Below are 24,500 nucleotides of genomic sequence, written 5' to 3'. Positions count from 1 at the left end.
GAAGACGGAGATTAAGGAGTCCTCATCCTCCTAAAGTGCTGCGCATCCAGGATTAGAGCTCTGGGTCAGAGAAATCCTTCCTGAATGCAAACCTAAGCACCAGTGCCCTCGCGCACTTGGGATTACCAGACACACTGCATTCACAGTGCATATCCCCATCTGCATGTGCTCTCAAGAGCATTTCATTGGCCGTGCCAAAGTGACCTTGGTTCACAAGTCGTCTAGATGTTTCTAAAATAGAAGAGGATACCCTGAAAATGTGAAAAGTGACATCTAAAGACCTATGGGTTTTTAAAATGTCATCTTGGGAAAAATAAAAGACTTATGGGTGATCCCATGACTCCCCAAATGGTAAATTTGTAGAAACCTAGATTTGGAGCTCAAATATGTACCTTGCTGTTGAAGGGAAAGATCTGATCAACCCCTGAGTATTTCCTTGGAAGTCTCCTGACTTTGAAATATAATTTGATTTAAGACAGTGAAACTATTCTGTATGACCACAATAATGGCAGATGTATGTCATTTTACATTTGTCAAAAGCCATAGAACGTACAACACTAAGAGTAAGCACCAAGTAAGGTACACTGTACACTTTGGGGGATAGTGATGTGTCAGTGTGGGTTTGCTGATGATACCACTTTCCCAAATGTACCACTCTGGTGTAGGCTGTTCCTAGTGAGGAAGGCTATGCATGTGGGGTAGGGGGGAGACAAATGGGAACTCCCTGTTCTGTCTACTCAATTTTGCTGTGAACCTAAAACTGCTCTAAAAATAAAGTTTATCAAAAAATATATATAAAATATATATACATAAAAATATATATAATATATATAATAAATACATTTATAAAATAAAATATCTGTATATAATATATAAAATTTGGGACATTCAAAATACATCAACATAGCCTCAAAAAGATAACTTGGATTAGAGTTAGATTAGAATGGTCCATTCAGGCTGCTATAACAGAATACCAAAACCATAGTCTGAGTGGCTTTTAAATGTAGAAATTTATTTCTTACAATTCTGGAGGCAGGGGAATCCAAGGTGAAGACACCAGCAGGTTCAGCATCCAGTGACAACCCACCTCTTGGTTCACTAATGCCCACTCTGTTGCTGTACCCTCACATGGCAGAAGGGGCTAGGGAGCTCTCTGGTGTCTCTTTTCTAAGGGCACTAATCCTATTCATAAGGGGTCTACCCTCATGATCTAATCACCCCCTAAAGAGTCACCTCTTAATACCATCATATTGGAGATTAGGTTTCAACATAGGAAGGGGGGCCATAAAAATTCAGTCTATAACACCAGGCAGTGATATTTATAAAAGAAAATTTGGGCCCCAATAAATATGATGGTGGTAAGTTAAAAAAGCACTTGCTCACATGTGTGAGGATGAAAAGAAACTAGCTCCAAGTGGAGCCGAGAACATTTGGGTGTGGCAGATGTCAGTGACTCGTCCTTCCCAGGGACCTCCATGGCATAGGGATACTTCTCTAGACATTGCAAATAGCTTACATTTTAGGTAAGAACTTGGAGGATGGATTAAAAAATAATAAACCACTCTATCAGATGTGTAACAAAATTTTATAGATCACATTCAATCTCCTTGGTTGGCATTGCAAAAAGAAAGAAAGCCAAGAACCACAGAATCTAGAACAGTTATGTTACCAAGGAGGGCATTAAATTAGATTTAAATTAGATGAGACTTGTCTCTGATGCCTCATTTCTTCATCTCTGTTAACCTGATAGCCTTGAGTTCACTGCTTACTTCAATAAACGTGTGACTAACAGTGAAAAAAAATCCTGCTGTGTTGTTGCAGACAATGGACCCTACAGAACCTTGTAGAAATATGCCTATGCCTGGTGAGCCTGGTACTCCAGAAGAAAGGCATTTGTGCCAGTTATCTAATGGAATGACATTAGAAGGTAACCACATCGCCTCGACAGCACTAGACACTGTTGCTGCCCTATTCCATATCCCTTGGGCCCCCTTCCGAGTTCACCTACAACCATGGGGGGCCTTTCCCATCTCAAGCACCTGCACCTCTCAGCTTGTCAATCTGAAGGCTTCCCTCTGCACCCCGGGAGTTCATTGCATCTAGCTCAGGCATAACCCAGAAGGCTATTTACCCAACTCTTAGTCTTTCACTGGGACAATTCTGAGGTGTGTTCCACGAGGTTTCTTAGAGGGTCCCCAGGAGGGCTGAGCCCCAGTTGCCCACAGTAGTAAACCACACATTAACTCACCCTTTACTGGCTCTCCCCTTCCTGATTCCACTTTCCCACTCTCTCACATGGACTTCTTGGGATCACTATCTGCACTCAAGCCCTTGTCTTGAGGCCTGCTCATGGGGATGCCAAAATAAGATAGTCTCATCTGCTTTTGGTGACTAATCTCCATGGCATTTCCCTCAGGTGACATGTGTGAGGAAGAGGAGTGGTCAGAATCTAGGCAGTCCTTGCTCTGGAGGGATTCTGTACATCTCCCTCTCTTCCTCTCCTTCCTCCTGATTTGTCTCCAGCATCACATAAAATGTGAGATAAACACTATATTTTCTCATTTTAAAGATTCTATCTCACTCATGGGTAAATTCAAACTTCTGCCAGAGACAATTTTTGACACCAATCAAAGTTCAGGAACACCAAGTTGTGTCCCACATTGTTCTGTTGTGCCATGAACTAGGGGGAAGAAGGTGGTTGTGCACCTGATCTCACATGGGGGACCTGAGATTTCAAGGCACGAACAGTGTCCTTGCCAGAATTGCAAGCCCATGTTTGACATAGAGCCCGCCTGTGTTCTTTGCTGGCATTCTCACCATGGCTGGCAGGCACCTGACAGCTATTTTTATTCTGACCCTGACTGGTCACTAGACTCTCTGAGGCCACTATCAGAGGGGAAACTGTACTGATCTCACAGAAATACAGTGAAAATAAATCAACACAAGTTTTTTAAGTATATGAATGGCGAAAGCCAATGTCAGGTGAACTGTGGATTTGATCAGTAGGTTTCAGTCTAGAAAAGAAGCTAAAGAAGTGATTGCTTATTTAAATACCATTGCAGTTTTGGTTTTTGAACCATATGAACATATTAACTGTTTAACAGTTAAATCAAATATACATATGAGAAAGGAAAAAGGAAAGATCACTACTTTGAAAAGCAGAACATATTCTTCCTAATTTCCTTTTTTAAAAAACGTAGTTGTGGTGGGGGGCCTGGGTGGCTCAATCAGTTGAATGCCTGACTCTGTTTCTGCTCAGATTATGATCTCAGAGTCATGCGATCAAGCCCAGCGCATGGAGTCCCAGGTCTGGCTCCGAGCTCAGTGCAGACTCTGCTTGAGATTCTCTCCCTCTGCCCCTCCCCCAGCTCGCACTCTCTCTCTCTCTCTCTGAAATAAGTAAGTAAAATCTTAAAAAATATTAAAAAAAGGGACGCCTGGGTGGCTCAGTTGGTTAAGCATCCGACTTGCTCAGGTGGTGATCTCAGGGTCCTGGGATTGAGCCCCCGTCAGGCTCCCTGCTCAGTGGGAAGTCTGCTTCTCTCTCTCCCTCTACCAGTCCCCCTGCTCATGCTCTCTCTCTCAAATAAATAAATAAATAAAATCTTTAAAAAAATTATAAAATAAAATATAGATGTAGGTATCTTGAATTTTTTTTAAGTGACAATTGAGGATGAAGGAGAAGATAAAATAACCTTGCTTGACTAGTACTTTTTTAATATTTAAAATTATTCAAAGGACATTAATAATTAACAGGAAGATGTAAAGCAAAATGTTATCCTTTTAACAATGGTCCCTTTCTCTGATCACTAGGTTCTGCAGATAAAGTTATGAATCCTTGTGTTTATGTACATTTATATATATATAACTTGCTCACTTGTTCTAATTAAACACAGTCTTATTCTGTATCCACTCTAAGTAGATATATTTTTAGCCATTAAAAAGATTTTCCCCTTCTTTTCTGTTTTAATCGTATCAGTTAAATAGGAATATTTTTCTGAAGATTGAACATGTGGGAGAATATATGCATTTGTACCTCTGGAAATAGAAAAATCAAAATAAGTGGGGGGCACCTGGGTGGCTCAGTTGGTTAAGCAGCCAACTCTTGGTTTCTGCTCAGGTCTGATCTCAGGGTCGTGAGATGGAGCCCTACATCAGGCTCCATGCTCAGCATGGAGTCTGCTTGCATTCCTCTCTCTCTCCCTCTGCCCCTCCCCTCTCTAAAATGAATAAATCTTTTTAAAAATCAAAATAAGTTGTAAGAAAGGAGGTTGGTATTTCTGGACTCTTGCAAGGCTGGTTTAATTTTACTATCGCTTGTCATGTGATATGGTATTTCCTGGGGGTTCATCAACAAGTTCCAAGGACCAACGGATGAATCACTAAGTTTTACAGTTGTATCTGGGTGCTTGAAATGGAGGGGTTTTTGTGTAACAAAAGCTTATTATAACAGTCTCCCCAAATGTTGGGAAAATACAAAAGGTGTTTAAGAAAAATTCAAATAGTTCACAAAACATAGAGTTACTTGTTAACATATCTACCTGATTCCTTCTAGAATTCCATCAGTGGCGAGAGATATTGATGATAAATCCCATGATGGCCATGAACCCTTTATTGACAGCATCAGCACAGCAGAGAACGCCACTGGTTCCTTCACCATTTGAACCTCCAACAGCGGATAGGTATTTCTTTCCAATATACTAATTTGGTCCAAGGAGAAAATGGATGATCATTAACTTTTCAAATGATGGTAACTCCAGCGTTGTTTTCTTGTCTAATGTTACTTCCATGAACTGTAGTGCACTGATTCGTGTCAAGTTGCTCAGGGGGCCACACCTCCAATATACATCTTGTCACTTCCCATTTGAGGCCTGCTTGATATATTCACTCAACACATAGCTAACGAGCACTTGTCCTGTGACAGGCATCATGTGTGTATAAACATTGATGTAGTCTGTGAGGGCTGCCCGAACAGAATACCACAGACTGCATGGCTTCAACAACAGAATTTGACTTCTCGTACTTCTGGAGGCTGAAAAGCCCTGGATCATGGTGTCGGCAGAGTTGATTTGTGGTGAGGCCTCTTTCCTTGCCTTGCAAACAGCCGCCTTCTTGCTGTGCCTTCCCCTGGCCTTTTCCTCTGTGTATGCACTCCTGCTACCTCTTCCTCTTAAAAGGACACCAGTCCTATTGGATCAGGACTCCACTGTTATGGCCACATTTAACCATAAGTCCCCCCTAAGAGGCCCTATCTCCAAATATAATCACATTGGGGGTTCAGACCTTAATGCATGAATTTGGGGGAAATGCAACTCACTCCACAACAATTAAGTACCCTGGATTTCCTGTGATAGAACGATTCACTCTTTTCAATAAAAGTGACATTATCAATGCTTAGGATGTACACTCTGGCAGTTTCTTATTTTCCCTTCTTTAGAGTATTTTGACATTCTGAGAAGAAAGTTATATCCATTATTTATTGTTGTTCGTGGAGCAGTGAACAATAAATTTGGACTTCTTGAGCTTGGCAAAATAAATAAACTGTCACCCAGGGAGTCAAACACTGATCCCAGGTGGCAAAAACCAAGCCAAAGTAGGTCCATTATATGAGAAAAGAATATTGTGGTCAGAACAGTATGTTGGTCATGGGAAATCAGAGAGCAGTATTAATTTGATTAGATCTTTTTTCTAGACATCCCTAAAACTTTCTTTTCTTGCTTTATCTGTTGTGTTGTCAGCTGGGTCAATCCTTCCTTGATATATTCACTCAACACATAGCTCTACCAAAGTAGATCTTTCTTACCACATTTCTACTTAAACCAATAGAGGCTGCAGGATTTTTGCACTTCATTTTGGGAAGAGATGATAGAATCCTATCTGACAATTAAAAAATCTCAGTGCCTATGCAATGGGAAGTTTGTACTATTCCATCCTCATTTTATCTACTTTATATCTTTTTTCCCCTAGAGATTTATTGCCTTCCACTGTAGCTCCTACTGATCCAAGACAGTTTTGTGTTCCTTCCCAATTTGGATCTTCTGTTCTACCAAATGCAAATATGCCGAACATGCTGTCCAATCGTGTCTACTCAGGTATGAGCAAAAGATGGCTTTGATCTGTGGAGCCACTGTGACCTGGATGGCTGCCTTAAGTTTGCCATCATGCCATCAAATTTACTGCTAAGTTTTGGCAGCAGAACTGTGTGGCAGTTATGCCTGTAGGTTCTGCCCTTGCTACCTAGATTTAAATCATGTTTCCACCACTGTGTGACTGAATGTGAGTTGCTTAACTCCTCCAACCATCAGTTTACTGGGGAATAACATGGTAAGTCGCACTATTACTATCTGTCTTATCTTACACGTGAGGAACTAATGAGGTCATGAGGAGATGAGATATGGTCTGACAGGTCATGGTGGGGGTTCACCTTTTATTCTAAGAGGTGAAGCTTTTAAAGAGTTGAAGCAAAGGAGCCACATTTTCTGACTTATATTTTACCAGGATCACTCTGGCTGCTGTGTCTGGGACAAACTTGATAGGATCAAAGTTCTGAGGATAAACTGATGGTAGTTAATGGGCCATTAGAATAGCCAAGAGATTATGATGGGTTGGCCCTGGGTGGTGACAGTTCAGTAGGAACACGTGGTTGGATTCTGTAATTATTTTGAAGGTAGAAATAACAGGTTTTCTCACAGTTTAGATATGAGCTGTGTGAGAGAGAGGAGTTAAGGAGAACAGCAAGAATTTTGGTCTTGGTTTTGGTAGAGTTGCTGTCCCTGTTGAGGAAGAGTGTGAGAGGAACAGAGTTCTTGGGGTGGAGAGATGTCATAGGCACATTTTTGCTCCTATTACATTTGAGATGCCTAACAGTTTGTTAGTGGGAGATGTCAGGAAGGTAGCTAAATCCCAGAGAGGACTTCTGGAGACAAACTGGAGATATAATTTTGTAAGTCATCAGCATAGATGAGACTAGATGAGATTGCCCATAGAACAAGGGTAGAGAGAGGTTAAAAGGATGATCCTTAGGACACACCAATAAGCTCCAAAAGATGAGAAGGGAAGAAACAGGAGGAGAACAGGAGGAGAACCAGTGAGAGGAAACCCAGGAGAGGCTGAGGGCCTTGAAGGCAAGGGAAGAAGTTGTAAAGAGAGAAAGAAAGCATCTGTGTCAAGTGTGCCAAGTAGATGAAAACAATACATGATTAGATTTAGCTAAGTGGAGCTCACTGGTGATCTTGATAAGAGCAGTCAGTAGAGTGGTATCTGAAAACATGACTGGATGGGGGCTTGAGAGAGATTAGGAAGTGAGAATTTCCTCACAATATTGAAGATCAAACTGATGTATCTTATCTCCCCAAAACTATATTGCTGAGTTTCTGTTTGTCCCTGCTCTCCAATTCCAACAACTCTCAATAGATAAGAACAATGTGAGTGAAAAGTTTGACACAAGAAGAAATATGATTGGTGCCAGGGCCAGTGAAGATACCAGACTGCCTGGATTTGAGCATGTTGTGCACGGATCCACTGCAGTGGGATTGGGTGGACAAGCCAGGGCCAGATATGAAACTAGACACACCCACTGGAGTGATCCAAGGACCAAAAAGACTGTTCCAACAGCTGATCCCAGATAAAAGCCCCATCTGGCAGCAAGAACCCAGTAAATCTACAGCCCATGGTTACAGGCAACACATAAATAGACCAGTGAAATAGTTTCATTGCTGACTCAGAGAGCCTGTCTTAGTGATAAAAAATCCAGAACCCGCCAACATTTGGATATACGCAAGCAAGTTGACCACCTGTCTCAGGGACATAGGTCAGGTCTCCTCGCTCAAGGCTGATGTGTAGGAGAATAAGCAAGGGGAAAGTAGGGTCTCAGTCCTACAGAAACTGAGCTACTAAGTAAGTTAGCAAAATAGAAACTAAGACAGAAATATCTTTCAAAAATTGGATGTTAGGTAGAGAGTGGATTATTACAGCTAGACTAGCACTACGTTTGATGTCATCTTTTTGGGAAAGAGAAAGAAACTTGGAATAGGTTTGATGATTCCAAATTTCAGAGCATCCTAAAATCCAGGTAATTAGAACTGTGCCCTCTATACTGGACTTCTCATGAGAACCTTCTCTGAATCCTTTGGCAATACCTCCTGGGTTGAAATGTCATGCATACCGGCTCTCTAAAGAAGAGTATTTTGAAGCCACTGAATTATAAAAATATAGAGCTTTAGAGTTAGGAGGATTTTTTTTTTAGAGGTCACCTCATCTAATCTCTGAATTTTACAAATGACAAAAGATTTCCTTTAAAAACATACAGTATGATTTGTTTCAAGATAGGTTATTAATGGGAGTTAAATGAGCTCTTCTAGCTTAGTACAAAGCATGTACAAGAAACAGTTCTAGCTCCCATGATATCCCCCTTGTTAGGGAAAACAGATTTTCACATGTAAAACTATCAGTGAATAAAACTACACATAAGAAATACAATTTGCGTGTCTGTTATGTTAAAGTGTGTTCTGTAGACCTGCGCTGGTCTGTGAAGAGGTTGTGCAGATAAATACATAAATTGAGAAACTTTTGCAGCAATTTGACAGGGTAATTCTCTGTTGATCTAATATTTTTTTTACCTTGTATTTGTCCTTGTTTTCATTTCAATTTTATAAAAGTTCATTATATTGTATTTTTAAAAAGTATCGGTCCATGATGGTTGGAAATTTTAAAAGAAAAAAAGTGGTCCTTTACCATAGATGGTTTGAAAAGCATCAGTATAGACTCTAAGTGCATTAGGAGTACAGAGAAAGAAGAAAGTCAATAGAGCATAAAGTTACCAGGCAAGAATAGAGCCTTGAAATCTATGATGCTGCTGTTATTTCAAGAAATTTTGGAAGACTGACACAAAGAATGTAATTTCTACCTAACATCATCGAAAACATTTTGGAAAAAGTATCTTCCTCAGATATGCCAAAAATCCACATAGAGAGCTTATATTTTATCCATTAAATCATTGCATTTATTTCCAGGGATTCTGGTGCATAAGAAGCACGTAGTTACTTTTTTTTAAAGGTCAACTGATTTCTCTAATAGCAAAAAAAAAAAAAAAGTTATCCATTTTTACATCAAAAGCTAGAAATGAAGAGATCCATAAGTTATTTCATCTTTTTTTCCTTTTGAAGTATGGCAGGAAAATGTCACCAATCATGAGACCCATACTTAAAGAAAAATAAAATTATCTAGTATTTATCATTCCATCACCAAAGTGACCCTAAGATGCTGAACAGCAGTTGTGCTGTTTCCAACATTGTGCTCTACTGGTGGGTTTTTATGGATGCTGTTTTAAATCATTATATTCTATTGTATTATTTTTAAATGGAAAGTGTTAATTTGTGGGGTGAGATGATGATTTTCTTTTTTAAGGTTGGGGCATTTTACCACCTGAATCCATAAAGGCAATGGCCAGAAGGAATGAAATGATTCAAAGGCAGCATACTGCCAGGTAACATAACAGTGTTGTTGTATTTATTTTCTATTCACTCACTTGTTCATTTATTCATTTGTTTTAGACAGATAGATAGATAAAAAGATAGAAAGATAGAAAGATAGATGATAGAGATAGAGATACTTTTTATATACATACATTCATCCATTATATTTGTATATACATACACACACTCTAATTATATACATATTATTTACGTATATTTGATAGATATCTGATTACATACAAAAAGTATTTCAGGACTATTACAAAAAGAAATATATACAAACGTATATTCAGGTTGGTTAAAGATAAAAGCAAGATTAGAAATTACATAGTGAAGCTAAGCCTGTAGATCATAACAGTTTAACAATGTCTCACAATTAAAATGCCTGGTTGTGATACCTCTGAAATTCAGATTGGCCCTTCTGTTTTAAATGACTTCAATTCTGCCCAAATATAGGAACCACACTTGCCAACCCCACCTGAGACTCTGCGAGCAGAGCCCAGACAGCCCCATGTCCGTGGCCCCAACAGTGGCCTTCAGCTATAGCAACTAGAAAGAAAAGACAGCACTAATGATAAGGCATGGCCCTGGGGAGCAGGAAGGCATTATCCTCAGTTCTCTCATCACTGAACCCTAATGAGTCCAGGTGATAATCCATAAGCAAAGTAAGCAAACCCCCCACCAACTCCTCTAGCACAACCCCTGCCAGTTGCATTGATTTGTAATGGTTGAGACTTGCATTGGCTTACTGCCTTCCTTGAGTCCCACTAAGATTATACTGCAGGGTTTAAAAACCTCTTCCCAGAACTTTATTTTCTTTGAAGATTAATCTCTGGCAAGAAACTACCCTCTGCCATGTTATCCCCATTCCTGCTAAATTTGCCAGACCTACTAGAAGTAATGCTTTAAAAACTGACCTTGCACTTCTGTCGAGAGATTCAGCCAAACCTTTCACCCTCAGATCTTTATTCCAAACTCTCCTTCCCAGTGAATTTTGGGGGGAACTCGTGTTTCCACCCAACACACTTCAGAGTGTGAAGACTCAGGAAAAGCAGAGGTTCCATCTCAGGGAAGGCAGAGGTCCATTAAGATTATATTTCTAATGGTTTTCTTGGGGTGTATAAAACATATTGTTCTGTTTTTAGGATGGAAATGGAAATGCATGCCATTTACCAACAAAGGAGAATAGAGAAAGTGAATCCCAAGGGACTAGCAGGCCTAGGGATACCGTTCCTCTATGGCTCCGGTATCCCACCTGGCCCAGCCACTTACCACGGCAGGAGCATGCTCCCAGCTGGTGACCTGCATTTTCACAGAAGCACCCTGAGAAATCTTCAGGGAAACCCCACGCTAGTGGCGACTGGTCCACATTTTCTAGAGAGTTGGGGTCAGAAATGTCGCCGTCTCAGGAGAGGTACAGGGAATCAGAAAGTTCTAGACAGCGATATTGAGAGCTCCAAAAGTCAAGTAGAAGAAAAACTCTTAGGCCAGACTCATGTGATTCCCTATGAAGAGGATGACTATGTAAAGGAACCAGAGACTGAAGCTCTCAACAATCAGAAGTCAAGTGAAACCAATGAAAAGCCAACTACAGCTCTTGCCAACACCTGTGGGGAGCTCGACCCCACCCACAGAAAACCTTGGGGAGCTCACGGTGCTCCTCTAGAAGCAAAGGCCTCCTGGGATAGTGCAAAAGAGAAGGCTTCAGAGCAGGGCTTTGCAGCCTGTGGGGAAAAGAATGGTATTTGCCCTCCAATTCCTCGACCAGCTCTGCCAGGTGGGTGTCAGGGGCCAATGGCAGATCCTAATGAGCCACAGGTCACCAAGTCCTTAAGTTATTCCATAATGCACTATACCCATCATGTTTCCTTTTATTCTTCCTTTTCTTAGTCCTATTTAGAACTTTTTGAAGTCACTTTATTATGTTAGTCCCAATAAAGCCATATTAGTGACACTTGTCTCTATTCATATGTTGCTATAGAGAGAATTTTCAGCAAAAGCTAGGAAGGCAAGGGTGAGGAAGGACGGGGAAATCTACCAGAATTTTAAATTAAATTTTTAACTTAATTAGCTCTTAATTTCTTCAACACAATATAGAGGGGCTTCTTGCCTAAAAGTATGAATTCTATCTCCCCTGTATTTAAGTGTAGAAAACTATAGATAATTAAACAGAAGCATTAACTTTCAGTGCCCATTACTGTGGTGATACCTTCTTACCTAAAAGCATTAGCACAATACCCACCCCACCCAAACACACACTGAATAGTTTTCTAGAACTTCTTTAGATAAAAATATTTTTAAAAAACACAGGGATTTGGTGGGGAGGGGGCTGTAGTCACTGAACCAACTGCTTCCCTTACAAAGTGTTAATTTGCCATTTTAGATGAATATGTAACTAAATTCTCATGGTCACCTAGAGAGCATGATAAATAACATAACATCATAGAACACAATAGCATTCATCTGAAGGATGAAATCCACAGGGCATGTCCCTTGGAATCACAGAGAAACAGAACAGTCGGCAACTTCTTTATTTACAATAATGCTATCATTAAAGATCCTTTAGGGGAAGAAAAGAAAGGAGATTACTCAACTTTCAAGAAAATGTCTCTCAGTATCTTTTAAGGAAGTTTACACACAGATCTATAGGGACCTAAAGTGACCCTCTGTGCTAATAGAATATGAGGAAATTAAGGTAACTGTACATAAAACTGTGCTCTCAGCTCCCCACTTTTCCCTGGAAATTTTATACCACCAAATAATTTCCTTTCCACTTTTAAAGGAGCACACCCACTGGCTACAACTGGGGAAAACATGTCCTTGGATGAAGATATTCAGAAATGGACTGTGGACGACGTGCACAACTTCATTAGTGGCCTTCCAGGTTGTTCAGACTATGCCCAGGTGACTTAACATTGAAATATTTTCATGAAAATATGACACTTTGAAATCTATTTCCTTCCTAATGAGTTCTGTCAAACTTGCATTTCTCTCTCAGAGAGGATTCCTAATAATTTACCCTTTCATGTGTCATTGGCTGACCTGGGACAGGAGTCTGGGATCGGCGGAACTTGGGTCACGTCCCCACATCCCATCTGCAGGGAGGCTGGGAGAGCCATGCCTGTCTGGCTTTAGTTTCTATTCTATCGAGACTCCTGGGAGGTAGGAATTCATCCAAAACTAGGAGATTCAGTGGCCAAACATCCAAAAACAGTGAGAAATGTCTACTACATTCCCTACTCTTCCATATAACAAACATACCAGAAGTTTTAGGCTACTCGTAATAGATAATAGAAATATCTTCTTCATTCTAAACAGGGTAACAAGACAATAGATCTGAAAAATAAGAAAGTAACTATTTAAAAATTCTATATTAATGCTGGGGCAATTTACAAAAGTGTATACACAGATAATTCAATCTGGGAGACAAAATAGTATTTTTTGAGTTATAATGTCTGGACAGTTGGAAAGAAGACTAGTTTCACTCATATGGGAAAATGGGTTGGCCAATTCTTAAAGTTTATGTCAGTGCTATATTTCATACATAAAGTTTATTTTTTTCAAGTGATTTATTTTTTAAAGATTTTATTTATTTATTTGAGAGAGAGAGAGTGTGTGAGCTGGCAGGAGCAGTAGGGGGAGAGGGAGAGACAGACTCTCTGCTGAGCTGCTCGACCCCAGGACCCTGAGATCATGACCTGAGCCAAAGGCAGCTGCTTAGCTGACTGAGCCACTCAGGCACCCCGCAAGTGATTTAATAACACAGTTTTAAGTAACAATTTGCTTAGTAAATCTGGTGTCATTATCATTGGTTTATATATTAAAGGAAAAGAAAGCATGGAAAGGACATTATAATTTAACATAATTAACTGATGTTAGAAATAACTTTTTTCAGATCTTTTTTTATGATCATTTTTTACTTCAGTGTAATGCTGTTAATCCTATATTTTCTTTTTTTTTCAGTTTATGGGACTTATGGAAAAGTTAGATAGAGTAGTCATTAAGAATATGGCTTATGAAATTGCAGTACCAGGTATTTACCCCAAAGATACAAATGTAGTGATCCCAAGGGGTGCGTGCACCCCAATGTTTATAGCAGCAATGTCCACAATAGCCAAACTACAGAAAAAGCCAAGATGTCCATCAACAGATGAATGGATAAAGAAGATGTGGTATATATATATACAATGGAATATTATGCAGCCATCAAAATAACCCGAAATCTTGCCATTTGCAATGACGTAGATGTAGACTAGAGGGTATTATGCTAAGCGAAATAAGTCAGTCAGAGAAAGACATGTATCATATCATCTCACTGATATGAGGAATTCTTACTCTCAGGAAACAAACTGAGGGTTGCTGGAGGGGTGGGGGGTGGGAGGGATGCAGTGGCTGGTGATAGACACTGGGGAGGGTATGTGCTATGGTGAGCACTGTGAATTGTGTAAGACTGATGAATCACAGACCTGTACCTCTGAAACAAATAATACATTATATGTTTAAAAAAAAAAAGATAGTAGGAAGGGAAAAATGAAGAGAGGGAAACTGGAGAGGGAGACGAACCATGAGAGACCATGGACTCTGAGAAACTGAGGGTTCTAGAGGGGAGGGGGTGGGGGGAGGGGTTAGCCTGGTGATGGGTATTAAAGAGGGCATGTACTGAATGGAGCACTGGGTGTTATATGCAAACAATGAATCATGGAACATTACATCAAAAACTAATGATGTAATGTATGGTGATTAACATAACATAATACAATTAAATTAAAAAAAAGAAGAATATGCTTATGAAACCAGAAAGTACAAGTTCAAATCCTGGCTTTTGTGTTTTCTGGACATGTGACCTGGGACAATTTGCCTGTCTTCTTGGTGCACAGTTTTTCATCTGTAAAATGGGGATAATTGTATAATATATTCTCAAAGGATTGTTGTAAGCCACAAAGAGGGTCTGGCACCTTATAAGTACTTGATAAACATTAATTTCATCATTCTATCAGAGGCTCCTCAAGAGAATGGAACCTCAGGTTACTTACAAGACAAGGTGTATTCTTCAGGTCACCTACTTTGTCTTTTTGCTTACTTGATAAAAATTCCTGTCCTGTTCTCTCCTATTCAGCAAGTATAACATTATTGTTTTCTTATTAGTCATTCACCATGGGACAATCATTTTTAAATTTGTTTATTCCACTTCTCAGGTGCTTCATCAACCACCAGTACAGTGAAGTTACCAAATTTTGATAACAGCCAGAAATAAGCAACTCTGTGTGTAATGAGCATGTGATTGCCGGCTTCTGGTAGACTGAATCTATTTGAACCCTCATCATTCTTAATCAGCCAGTGATCCACAGGCATAGAAGTGCTCTTTATCATAACCACTCCTGTAATGAATGATGCCATGTGTGCATTTCATACTTTATCATCCTCAACGTCCTCTTGCGGGTACATAAAAGTCACATAAACACGAATACCCCACAAACTTGGCTGACTCATTATCTCTCACCAACAGGATGTCAGTGCTCCTTTCCCCACCCCAAGAAGGTGTACAATTATTTCTAGGTGTTTCTCAAATGTGGTTAGGATCAAGTTCTGCTCTTGCTTCCCCATCAGTCTATTCCCTCCCTGGGACGCTGGTGAAATCATCCGCAAGAAGGCCGCTGCCCCGCTGGGCACGACCCTGCTGCGCTCAGGAACAGTACGGTGTGCAGAGACAGAGAGAATCTCCCTGGACGCAACAGACTGTAACAAGCTTCAAAGCAGCACAGCTCAGGCACAGGTGTCATGAAAACCGCTGTCTAGTATGTCGCAGCCTGGGACTACCCCAGGGTTACACTTGCGGTCCTCCCCCTCTCCCCCCACCCTGTCCTCTTCTTTCTCATCTCTAGGTGGTTGCTACTCAGCAGTCTCCCACCACCTGCCTCCCGTAGGTGTAGAAAGAAATCCAGAAAAAAAGAACCACAACTAAAGCTCAAAGCCCCTATGCAAATGAATTCTTTTAAACAGATGTAGAGAGAGGGCTGGTAGCCCACTTGTTCAAGGACGTCCAGGAGACCCTGCAACACATCTTGTTTGTTCTTTATTATTATTATTATTATTTTTATGTTGTTCAGTTAGCCACTGTATAGTACATCATTAGTTTTTGGTGTAGTGTTCAGTGATTCTTGTTTGTCCTAAGTGACTCAACAGATAAAATATTCTTTCTCTAAAAGTAACTAAAATCGCTAAAATTATGTGTACGTTTATATGGCGCTCTTGGCCTCAACTGCTATCTTGAGAATGAGGTGGGAGGGACAACTGAGTGACACTGGAAGGTTCTGCAACTTTGCCTCGGGGCCAGGTTCCTCCACCAGGGCTGAGGGTCAGGCCCTGGCTGCCAACCTGCCTTTGTTTGAAAATGTATCCCTTCCCTGAAGGGAGAGGCGTCTGACTGAGTTTCCCAGCTGAGGGGGGCGGTGAGGTGGAAGAGAGGCAAAGGAGGAATTTCCAGGAGAAGGCCAGGAACCAGAAAGAATTTAGCACAGGTGGGATTTCCAGAGTAGTTCCTGGTGGCACTGAGGGGGCCAGAACCAAGAGTGGCACAGGTGAGAATGGCATTCAGGAGGCCGGACTAGAGGAAGGGGCTAGGTCACAAAGAGCCATGGAGACCCCGTGAGGGATTGTGACTTTATCCTGAAGGCAATTGAGGTTTTAAGCATGAGTGGCATGCTTAGCTTTATATTTCAGAATGGTCACTTAGGTTGCTTTTTATGAAAATAGGTTGAAGGTGGCAAGACTAGTGGGGAAGCACTAGATCCAAGGTAGCAGCAGAGGGACGGGTAGATAAGAGCATTATCTAGGGCGCCTGGGTGGCTCAGTCGGCGAAGCATCTGCCCTTGGCTCAGGTCATGATCGCCGTGTCCTGGGATCAGGCCACGGGGAGTCGGCTTGTTTCTCATCCTCTGCCCCCACCCCACCCCACTGGTGTGCTCGCTCATGTTCTCTCTCTCTCAAATAAATAAATAAAATCTTGAAAAAAAAAGAAGACAACTATCTAAAAGGCAGAATTAGCATGATTCAGCTTCTAAGTTTAAGATATACATTAGGGAGCCTTCGGCATAGAGACACATTCACAGAAGCCAAAGACTGAGGTAAATCAGGAAAACTGAAGAGAACCTGAAGTAGAAGCCTCAGAAACCCAAACACATAAGGACTCAGATAAAGAAACAGTAGCCTCAAAAGTGACTGGAAAGGAAAGGCACAGAGTACCCAGGAGGGGGATGCCTCACAAAGGCAAGGGAAGAGCATTTCTTCATGAAAAAGGAGTCAACAATGTCAAAAGCAGCCAGGAGCACAAGGAATATCCATGCATTTGGTAACGGCAGAGACAGGAGGGACCCAGAAGCAAGCAGGGTGAACAGACTAGTGAGGGTGGAAGTCAGACTTCTTGAGACAGAGAAATGACTGGGAAGGAAGAACACTGAGGCAGGGAGGATCCAAACTCTTGAGAAATTGGGCTGTGAAGGGGTTGAGAGATAAGGAGCCGGATGAAGAGTTTGAGTGAGGTAGCGTCTCTCTAGGCGCTTTATTATTGTTTGTTTGCTCAAGGATGGAGACCTGCGTAATGCCGTTGGGAAGGAGCCAGCCAAAGAGGGGAGAGTGACTCTGAGAGGGGGGATTATCCGCTGAGGGAAGCCGGAGGTGGGAGGGGTAGGGACCCACAGCATATGTGAAGAGACTGTCTTCACACACGGAAAACCCTCTTCTACCACATCAGCACAAAGGAGAAAACATCTGTGGTTAGTTAGGCTGCTGGGCAGAATTAGAGGAAGTTTTGTTTTGTTTTGTTTTTTAAGATTTTATTTATTTATTTGAGAGAGAGAGAGAGAGAGAGAATGAAAGACAGAGAGCACGAGAGGGAGGAGGGTCAGAGGGAGAAGCAGACTCCCCACCGAGCAGGGAGCCCGATGTGGGACTCGATCCCAGGACTCCAGGATCATGACCTGAGCCGAAGGCAGTCGCTTAACCAACTGAGCCACCCAGGCGCCCCAAGGAAGTTCTTACCTACTGGTCTCTTTTCCTTTCTTCCTTTCTTCCTTTCTTCCTTCTTTCCTTCCTTCCTTCCTTCCTTCCTTCCTTCCTTCCTTCCTTCCTTCCTTCCTTCTCAATTAAGTTATATGGCCTGCTGAAAATGAGGAAGGATTCTGTAAGGTTTTAAGTTTGAAGCGTGTGAAGGAAACTTGAAAATAGAAAAAAGAGAGCGCATCAGTAAATAAAGGATTGCAGGGCAGGTTGAAGCTGGAGATCATGAAATTACAGTACTATCAGTCTGCCCAGATTTTTGATTCATCTCTTTATCCACCTGGAATCTTTGTCCACCAGCAGCCTTCCTAGTTTCTGGAAGAAAGGAAGGCGTGGTGGCATCTACTCCACAGTCAGATCAGGGAGGGCCCCTGGGAAGGCCTAGAATGACAGTTCTCACCTGCATTACCTCTCCTCCCCTTGTTGTTTGTCCAAGGCAGTGGATGGAGGCTGCACCTGTCCATGTGAGAGGTGAAATTTGTTTGCCATGGTTTTTATCCACAACCCTTTACTCAGTCTATTTGTGCATTCATTGATTTGTCCAGCAACACTTATTGCATATCTACTATGTGTCAGCCACGGCATTATAAGGCTGCCGGTAAATAAGACATGGGCCTGCCCTCAAATAATAACTATTCCAGGTTGGAACTGAGTCCCATAAACAGAATTACAATGTACTCTAAGAGGAATTAAAGAAAACAGACAACTTGCTACTGGAGCACAGAAGAGAGAACAACTGAAAATGAGAAATTTTATAACATTTTGTGTCATCCTCCAGCAGTCTTAATGTTTCCTCCAAAACTAAAATACCTATATATAAAACAAGAATTTTTTTAAAAGACGTATAGACAAAGTTAACATCTTTTGTGTTTAATAAGGTATTTAAAGACCATGCAATTGATGGGGAAACCTTGCTGTTACTCACAGAGGAGCATCTTCGAAGCACTCTGGGATTAAAGCTAGGGCCGGCACTAAAGATTCAATCACAGGTATGGTGAGTTCTCATAACGAAATATGCATCAGTGGTATGAGGCTTAAGAGAAATATGTTATTTTTCTCCTGTTGTAATATGCACAATACCTGTTTCACCTCTTTATGAAGCATTGCCCCTCTGTGGGTGGGGAAATGATAGGAGTGAGGGAACCTGAACACTTTGGATGGTGTAGTGGTCCACATTCCTAGCTATAGTTGGGAAGGCACAAAGCAATGGTGTGCTGGTAAATACTTAACTACTAAGTTCTCTTTAAAAACAAAATGAATCCTGATTTGTAGCATTTAATTTCTGTAGTGTAAATACCCCCAGTATGACTGACAAACCTAACATAATGTTACTGAATACAGAATTGGGAAGAGATGCACAGCAGTACCCTATTTGAGAGTATTTTCACTCTATGGATGGACATAAATGACCTCAGGAGCAAAGATCATAATAAATAACAGTATGGGGCATCTGGGTGGCTCAGTCAGTTAAGGGTCTGACTCTTGATTTCGGCTCAGGTCATGATCTCAGGGTCATGAGATCAAACCCCACGTTGGACTCTGCACTGGGCCTGGAGCCTGCTTAAGATTCTCTCTCTCCCTCTGCCCCTCCCCCTGCTCATGTGTGCACACGTGTGCACATTCTCTCTAAATAATAATAATAAATAATAGTAAAATAATTAGGTAAAACAATTAAGAAATTATGAGTTCTTGAGTATTTACTACTTGAGTTTTCAATATAATGTATTTAATTGTAAGTTTATATAATTTAATTTTTAATAATGCCATGCTTAACAACTGGCTTGCAAACTTCCAAGAAGTTTCTCAACTGGCTCTTGAGACTGGAACAAGCCAACTCTAGTTCACCCCTTCTTGCCATCTCCACTGCTTCATTTGGGGCTAAAGCACCATTGTCTCTCATTGGATTACTCCTTTAGCCTTCTAACTGTTCTCTCTGCTCTGCCCTTGCCCTCCCAGCACCTACTCAAAAAACAGTTCAGGATGATCCTTCTAATACATAAGACAGATCGTGTCACCCTTCTCCTCAAAAGTGTGCCATAGCTCCCCATTTCCTCAGAGGAAAAGCCAAAAATCTATATTATTTGTGCTCCTCTCCACCAACCACTATCGTTAACGTCCTGACCTCATCTACTCTCTACCTTCCCTCCCCCCGCAGTTACTGTTTTTGACCACTTGCCTCTGGATGCTGCTTGAACATGTAGGCATGTTCCACCGTAGGCCATTCCCTCTGCCTGGGATGCTCTTCCCCTGATATCTTCATGCTTTGTTCCCTCATCTCCTTCATCTTGCTCCCCTAGATCTGCTTAATGGAGCTTGCTCTGATCACCCTGTTTAAAAGTGTACACACAGGACGCCTGGGTGGCTCAGTCGGTTAAGCGTCTGCCTTTGGCTCAGGTCGTGATCTCAAGGTCCTGGGATCAAGTCCCGCATTGGGCTCCCTGCTCTATGGCGAGTCTGCTTCTCCCCCTGCCTCTGTGATCTCTCTCCCTCTGTGATCACTTTCGCTCTTTCTCAAACAAATAAAGTCTTTCAAAAAATAAAAAAAATAAAATAAATAAAAGTGTACACAGCCTAGCCTCCATGCATACTACTGCTATCCCTTTTCTGCTCTTCTTTTTTCCCCCATAGCACCTATCAATCATACAATATAACTCATTTATTATATTCATGTTTATTGCTGATTTCCCCCTACCCCATTAGAATGTAAGCTCCATGAAAGCATAGATCTTTATCTGTTTGACTGATGTATCCTTAGAATATGCAAGAGCCATAATAGGTAAAAAATTATTTATTGAAAGAGTGAGTTTCCTAAAAGTGAAACCAAGAAGCATCAACTCATTCCAGAATTTATACAGGACTGCACCTTTCTACAATGCATGTTTATGCAAAGAACAATGAGATTTCAAAATATCCTTCAAAAACCATTTTATCTGCCTAAAAATTTTAGGGTAAAGAAGTTCTTTATTTTATGTAAATACTTTCATGTTTCTATTGGTATTCTTTTTTTCAGCTTCTTATTTTGGAATAATTTCAGATACAGAAAAGTTGCTCAGGTAGTATAGAGAGCTCACCCAGCTTTTCTTAATGTTAACATCTTACATAACACGGCACATTTGTCAAAACTAAGAAATTAACATTGGTACAATATAGTATTCATTTTTTTAAAAGCTTTTATTTATTTATTTGAGAGAGAGCCAGAGAGTGCAGGGGTGGAGGCAGAAGGAGAGAGAGAGGGACAAGCAGACTCCCCGCTGAGCAAGGAGCCCAACATAGGTTGATCCCAGGACCTTCGGATCATGACCTGAGCTGAAGTCAGGTGCTTAACGGACTAAGCCACCCAGGCACTCCAGTATTCACTTTTAAATAATTTATTTTTCTTTAATAAGGATAGTGTACCTCTTGGCATGCTTGATAATGACACTGCATGGTTTTTTCTCAAATATGATTTTCTTTGGCTTTAACTTATCACTTTGGCTTTTTTTTTTTTGTCCTTACAATGTGGCAACTCTAAGTCATTCTTTTTTTTTCCTTTGAGTATAGTTGGCATATAATGTTACATTCTCCAAGTCCTTCTTAATCTTCTTCTCACTTGCCATTAGTATTAACCCCCAAATCATTTTCTGAGGGCTATAGTCATTCCTTGGACTCCCGCCTGACATGTCTAAGTGCCTCCGTGGAGTCCCGCTGAGTTCTAATGTCCAGGCTCTGTCTGCCTGCACAACAGGACAGGGCTCCCACAGAAGCTGTGGGGGAAAGTCTGACTGATGCCACACATTCCACCAAACGGAACAGTTGTAGAGTTGTTGGGATTGAGAACTTCCAGGGGTCCAATTGAAGCAGCAGAATTGGAAGGTTCTGGGTAACATCTGGAAGACCCAGGAGGTAAGTGGCCATGAGTTCATCAGTGGATAAGATAACAAAGTCTCAGTCTCCAAAATGGGAAGCAGGGGCAAAATTCCATTACAGTGAACCCCGCTAAGAAGAAGGAAACCCACCCAGAAGACCAGAAACTTAAAAGGTGGACCTGGACCTGGATACAAGGAAAGGGATAGGAGAGGGAAAAGTTACTGGAATTTAGAACCCAGATATTACTAGAATGGAGGGAGCTGCGTTTGAGTTCTGAAAATGTGAACAACATAGAAATCTCCTGGGTCTCCGTGAGGGTCAGGTATGTATAGGAGCCCAATGACTAATACTGGGGCACCAAGGCCCAAAGCAGCAGTGTTTATGTCTCAACACTAAACCAACTTAAAGCCAGCTGTGTGCTGAAGTTGCCTAAAGAATTGCAGCCTGAGCTTGGAGAAGTTACCAGTTGGCCATTGGTAAAGATGGAATGGTGTGTCTGTGGGATCTCTTATGGGACTGTTAGAAAAGGTGGACTGAACTCAGAATGAAATAATGGTGTATGCAGATGAACCACAGCAGACCCAGGCATGGGAATTTGAAAGTTACTACCACCTTGATATCTAGTGTTATAGTAATAAACACTGTATGCTTCTGAGAGAAAGAAAAAGCCCACCACATCCTAAAACTGTGTCCCTCACAACTATATAGATGGCCCGTGCCTGAAATGACCTCAACCTTCCTACCCTCTGTGGCTAAGCAGAGTATGCTGGATTACTGAAAGAATCTCTAGCCTTAACTACTCTCACCATTTTGTCTTCAAAGGTATCTCAGCATGTGGAAAGTATGTTGTACAAGAAAAGTCTTTCACTTCCTACCCAAACAAAACAAGCACTTGATCAACCAGCAGATACATCCCCTCTTTTGGATTTTAATTCCTGGGGTGATAATACATTGGACATTCCTTGTTCCCAGGATATAACAATTCCTAAAGGAATCGAACGGGATAGCGTGAGAAATTAAAACCCTCAAGGAGCAAGAACGGTCTTAATCAGTTTTCCAAAGAGTCTAGGACATTCTGAAAGGTGTGTCAAGGTTTCCCCAGGATGAGATGGAGGCTGGAAGGGGGAGAAGCCAGCCCTCCTGGAGCTCATAGAGGCCTTGCCTGGAAGTTTTCCTAAAGTGACCTCGGAGCAAAGTGGCTGGAGGTGTATCCTTGGAAGCAAATGCTAGATGATGGAGAGAATTCTAAACACCCCCCCCCCCAAAAAAAAGCTACAGTTGATGTTTCCATGTGGAAATCTCTGAAGAAGCCAAAAGAACTCATACTGAAAAAAGAGCTCCTTATCTCTTCACTCATTTCCCTTCCCCCAACCCAGAAAGAGAAAAAGGCAACCCCAAGGAGTTAAAAGGAGGTAGAAGAAAAAGTGGTGAAGTACAAAAAAGAGAAGGAGAAGCTCACCACAAGACCTCCACTTTTTCTCATTTCAGGCTTCCACGCTGAAGAAGGACCAAGCTAGGGAAGAGCAGAAGTTTGGATCTTTAAGTTCAGAGTGACTGTTATTCAACATTTTCTTTCTGGCATGGAACTCTGTTATGACTAAAAATAATTCCTGGTTATCTGAGAGGGAGATGAAAAGTCATAGTGCCCACCTCAGATTTCACCAGAGGGGTGGGGTAGAGTTATCTCTGCAAGGCAGGTTTGAGTTGGCAGGTGGGAAGGAAGAAGATGAAAGTGGCTTTCTGCTTGTCCCTGCGGACTGCCTTTCAACTTCCCATTTGACAGAAAGCCCCTGAAAGATACACAAGAAACTGCTAGGAGTTTGCTCAAGGAGGGGCCCGGTAACAGGGATGCGAGGGAAACTGACTGCATACCCTCTTGTACATTCTAAATGTCTAACGATGAGAATGCATTTTCTATTTTTAAAATTTACATTCAAAATAAAGAAACTGTAGCAGGCAGCCTCTAAGATAGCCCCCAGCGATCCCTGCTTCCGGGCACTCCTGCCCTTGTGTAATGCCCTCCCCTCCGACGCAGGCTGGACTGACTGACTCTGCTAATGAACATGGTATGAAAAACATGATGGATGTCACATCTGTGGTTCTGTCTGGGGGGCTCTTTCTCTCTCTCTTTGGAATCCCGGCTCTTGAAGAAGCCAGCTTCTATGTCTCCAGGCAGCCCTGCGGAGAGGCCTCCTGAGTAATTGAACATGAAAATGAATCTTCTGAGTCCTGTCAACAGCCACACTAGGGAATTTGAAGGTGACTCCTCTCCAGTCAAGCCTTGAAATGGCGATGCACACAGCTCCTGCCCACAGCCTGATGGAGGCCCTGAACCAGAGGCCCCAGCTAAGCTGCTCCTGGATTCCCGACCCACGGAAACTGCAAAATAATAAATGTGTTGTTTTCAGCCACTACATTTGGGAGGAATTTATTTCACAGAAATAGGTAACTAAAGCAAACAAATAAATTGCATTGATAAACATGTATAGCATGGTACCCACATTCACTTTCTGATTTGGAAAGTGGGCTTTTGAAGTTATTTTCCTACAAGCCATGCTAACATAACTCAGCTTTGCTTTCTTTCACTTTTAATCTGAAGACAGCAGTGTTTTTTGCTAACATAAAATCATACTATACTCTGAAATATGCTTGTGACTTGCTAGTTTACCCTCTATGAAGAGAGAGAGACAGAGAGACTGAGGAGAGAGAGAGAGAAAGAGAGAAATAATCCCTCCAAATTTCAAAGTTTTAAGAAGTTTTGTCATATGACCTTTCAACTGCTACGATTCTCAGTGTACAGAAGTTTCACAGGATACCAAATGTGAGTTAACAGATGTATGGTGGGGGATAAAAAGGAAAGCTTAATTAATATTTTTAGTGGCAAAGGGATCATGTGGTTGAATCCATATGATGGTTTTGAATTTCTTATCCCCGCTAAATGAGTCAGTTGAGTTGGTAACTGATTCACTTGAACAGATGTGTCTCAATGTTGTTCTAGAGAAAGTGTTCTGATATGCGTTCCTGGCATGTACTATCACCAAAAAAAGCACTGTGCTTAATCTTAGATCCCTGCACAAAAAAAGAAGCAGAGGATACAGGTGAAGGAGGTGGTCCCCAGCTCCTTGC

General features: G+C 41.5%; 1 protein-coding gene across 1 annotated transcript; it reads left to right on the top strand.

The window, feature by feature from the left end:
* Nucleotides 1-1,824: 1,824 nt before the first annotated feature.
* Nucleotides 1,825-22,394, top strand: SAMD7 (sterile alpha motif domain containing 7). Its single transcript, XM_028100843.2, has 8 exons — nucleotides 1,825-1,927; nucleotides 4,556-4,682; nucleotides 5,968-6,092; nucleotides 9,406-9,484; nucleotides 10,619-11,250; nucleotides 12,256-12,377; nucleotides 18,407-18,517; nucleotides 22,197-22,394. The coding sequence occupies exons 1-8, from the start codon at nucleotides 1,825-1,827 to the stop codon at nucleotides 22,392-22,394; spliced, it is 1,497 nt and encodes a 498-aa protein (XP_027956644.2).
* The last annotated feature ends 2,106 nt before the right edge of the window (nucleotides 22,395-24,500 follow it).

This window comes from Eumetopias jubatus, unplaced genomic scaffold, assembly GCF_037043125.1.
Source record: "Eumetopias jubatus isolate StellerSeaLion01/CBP00866 unplaced genomic scaffold, mEumJub1_p1.0 scaffold_1, whole genome shotgun sequence".
NCBI classification, from domain to species: Eukaryota; Metazoa; Chordata; class Mammalia; order Carnivora; family Otariidae; genus Eumetopias; species Eumetopias jubatus.
Note: the sequence above shows the minus strand (reverse complement) of the source record. Positions and strands in the feature narration are given on the sequence as shown.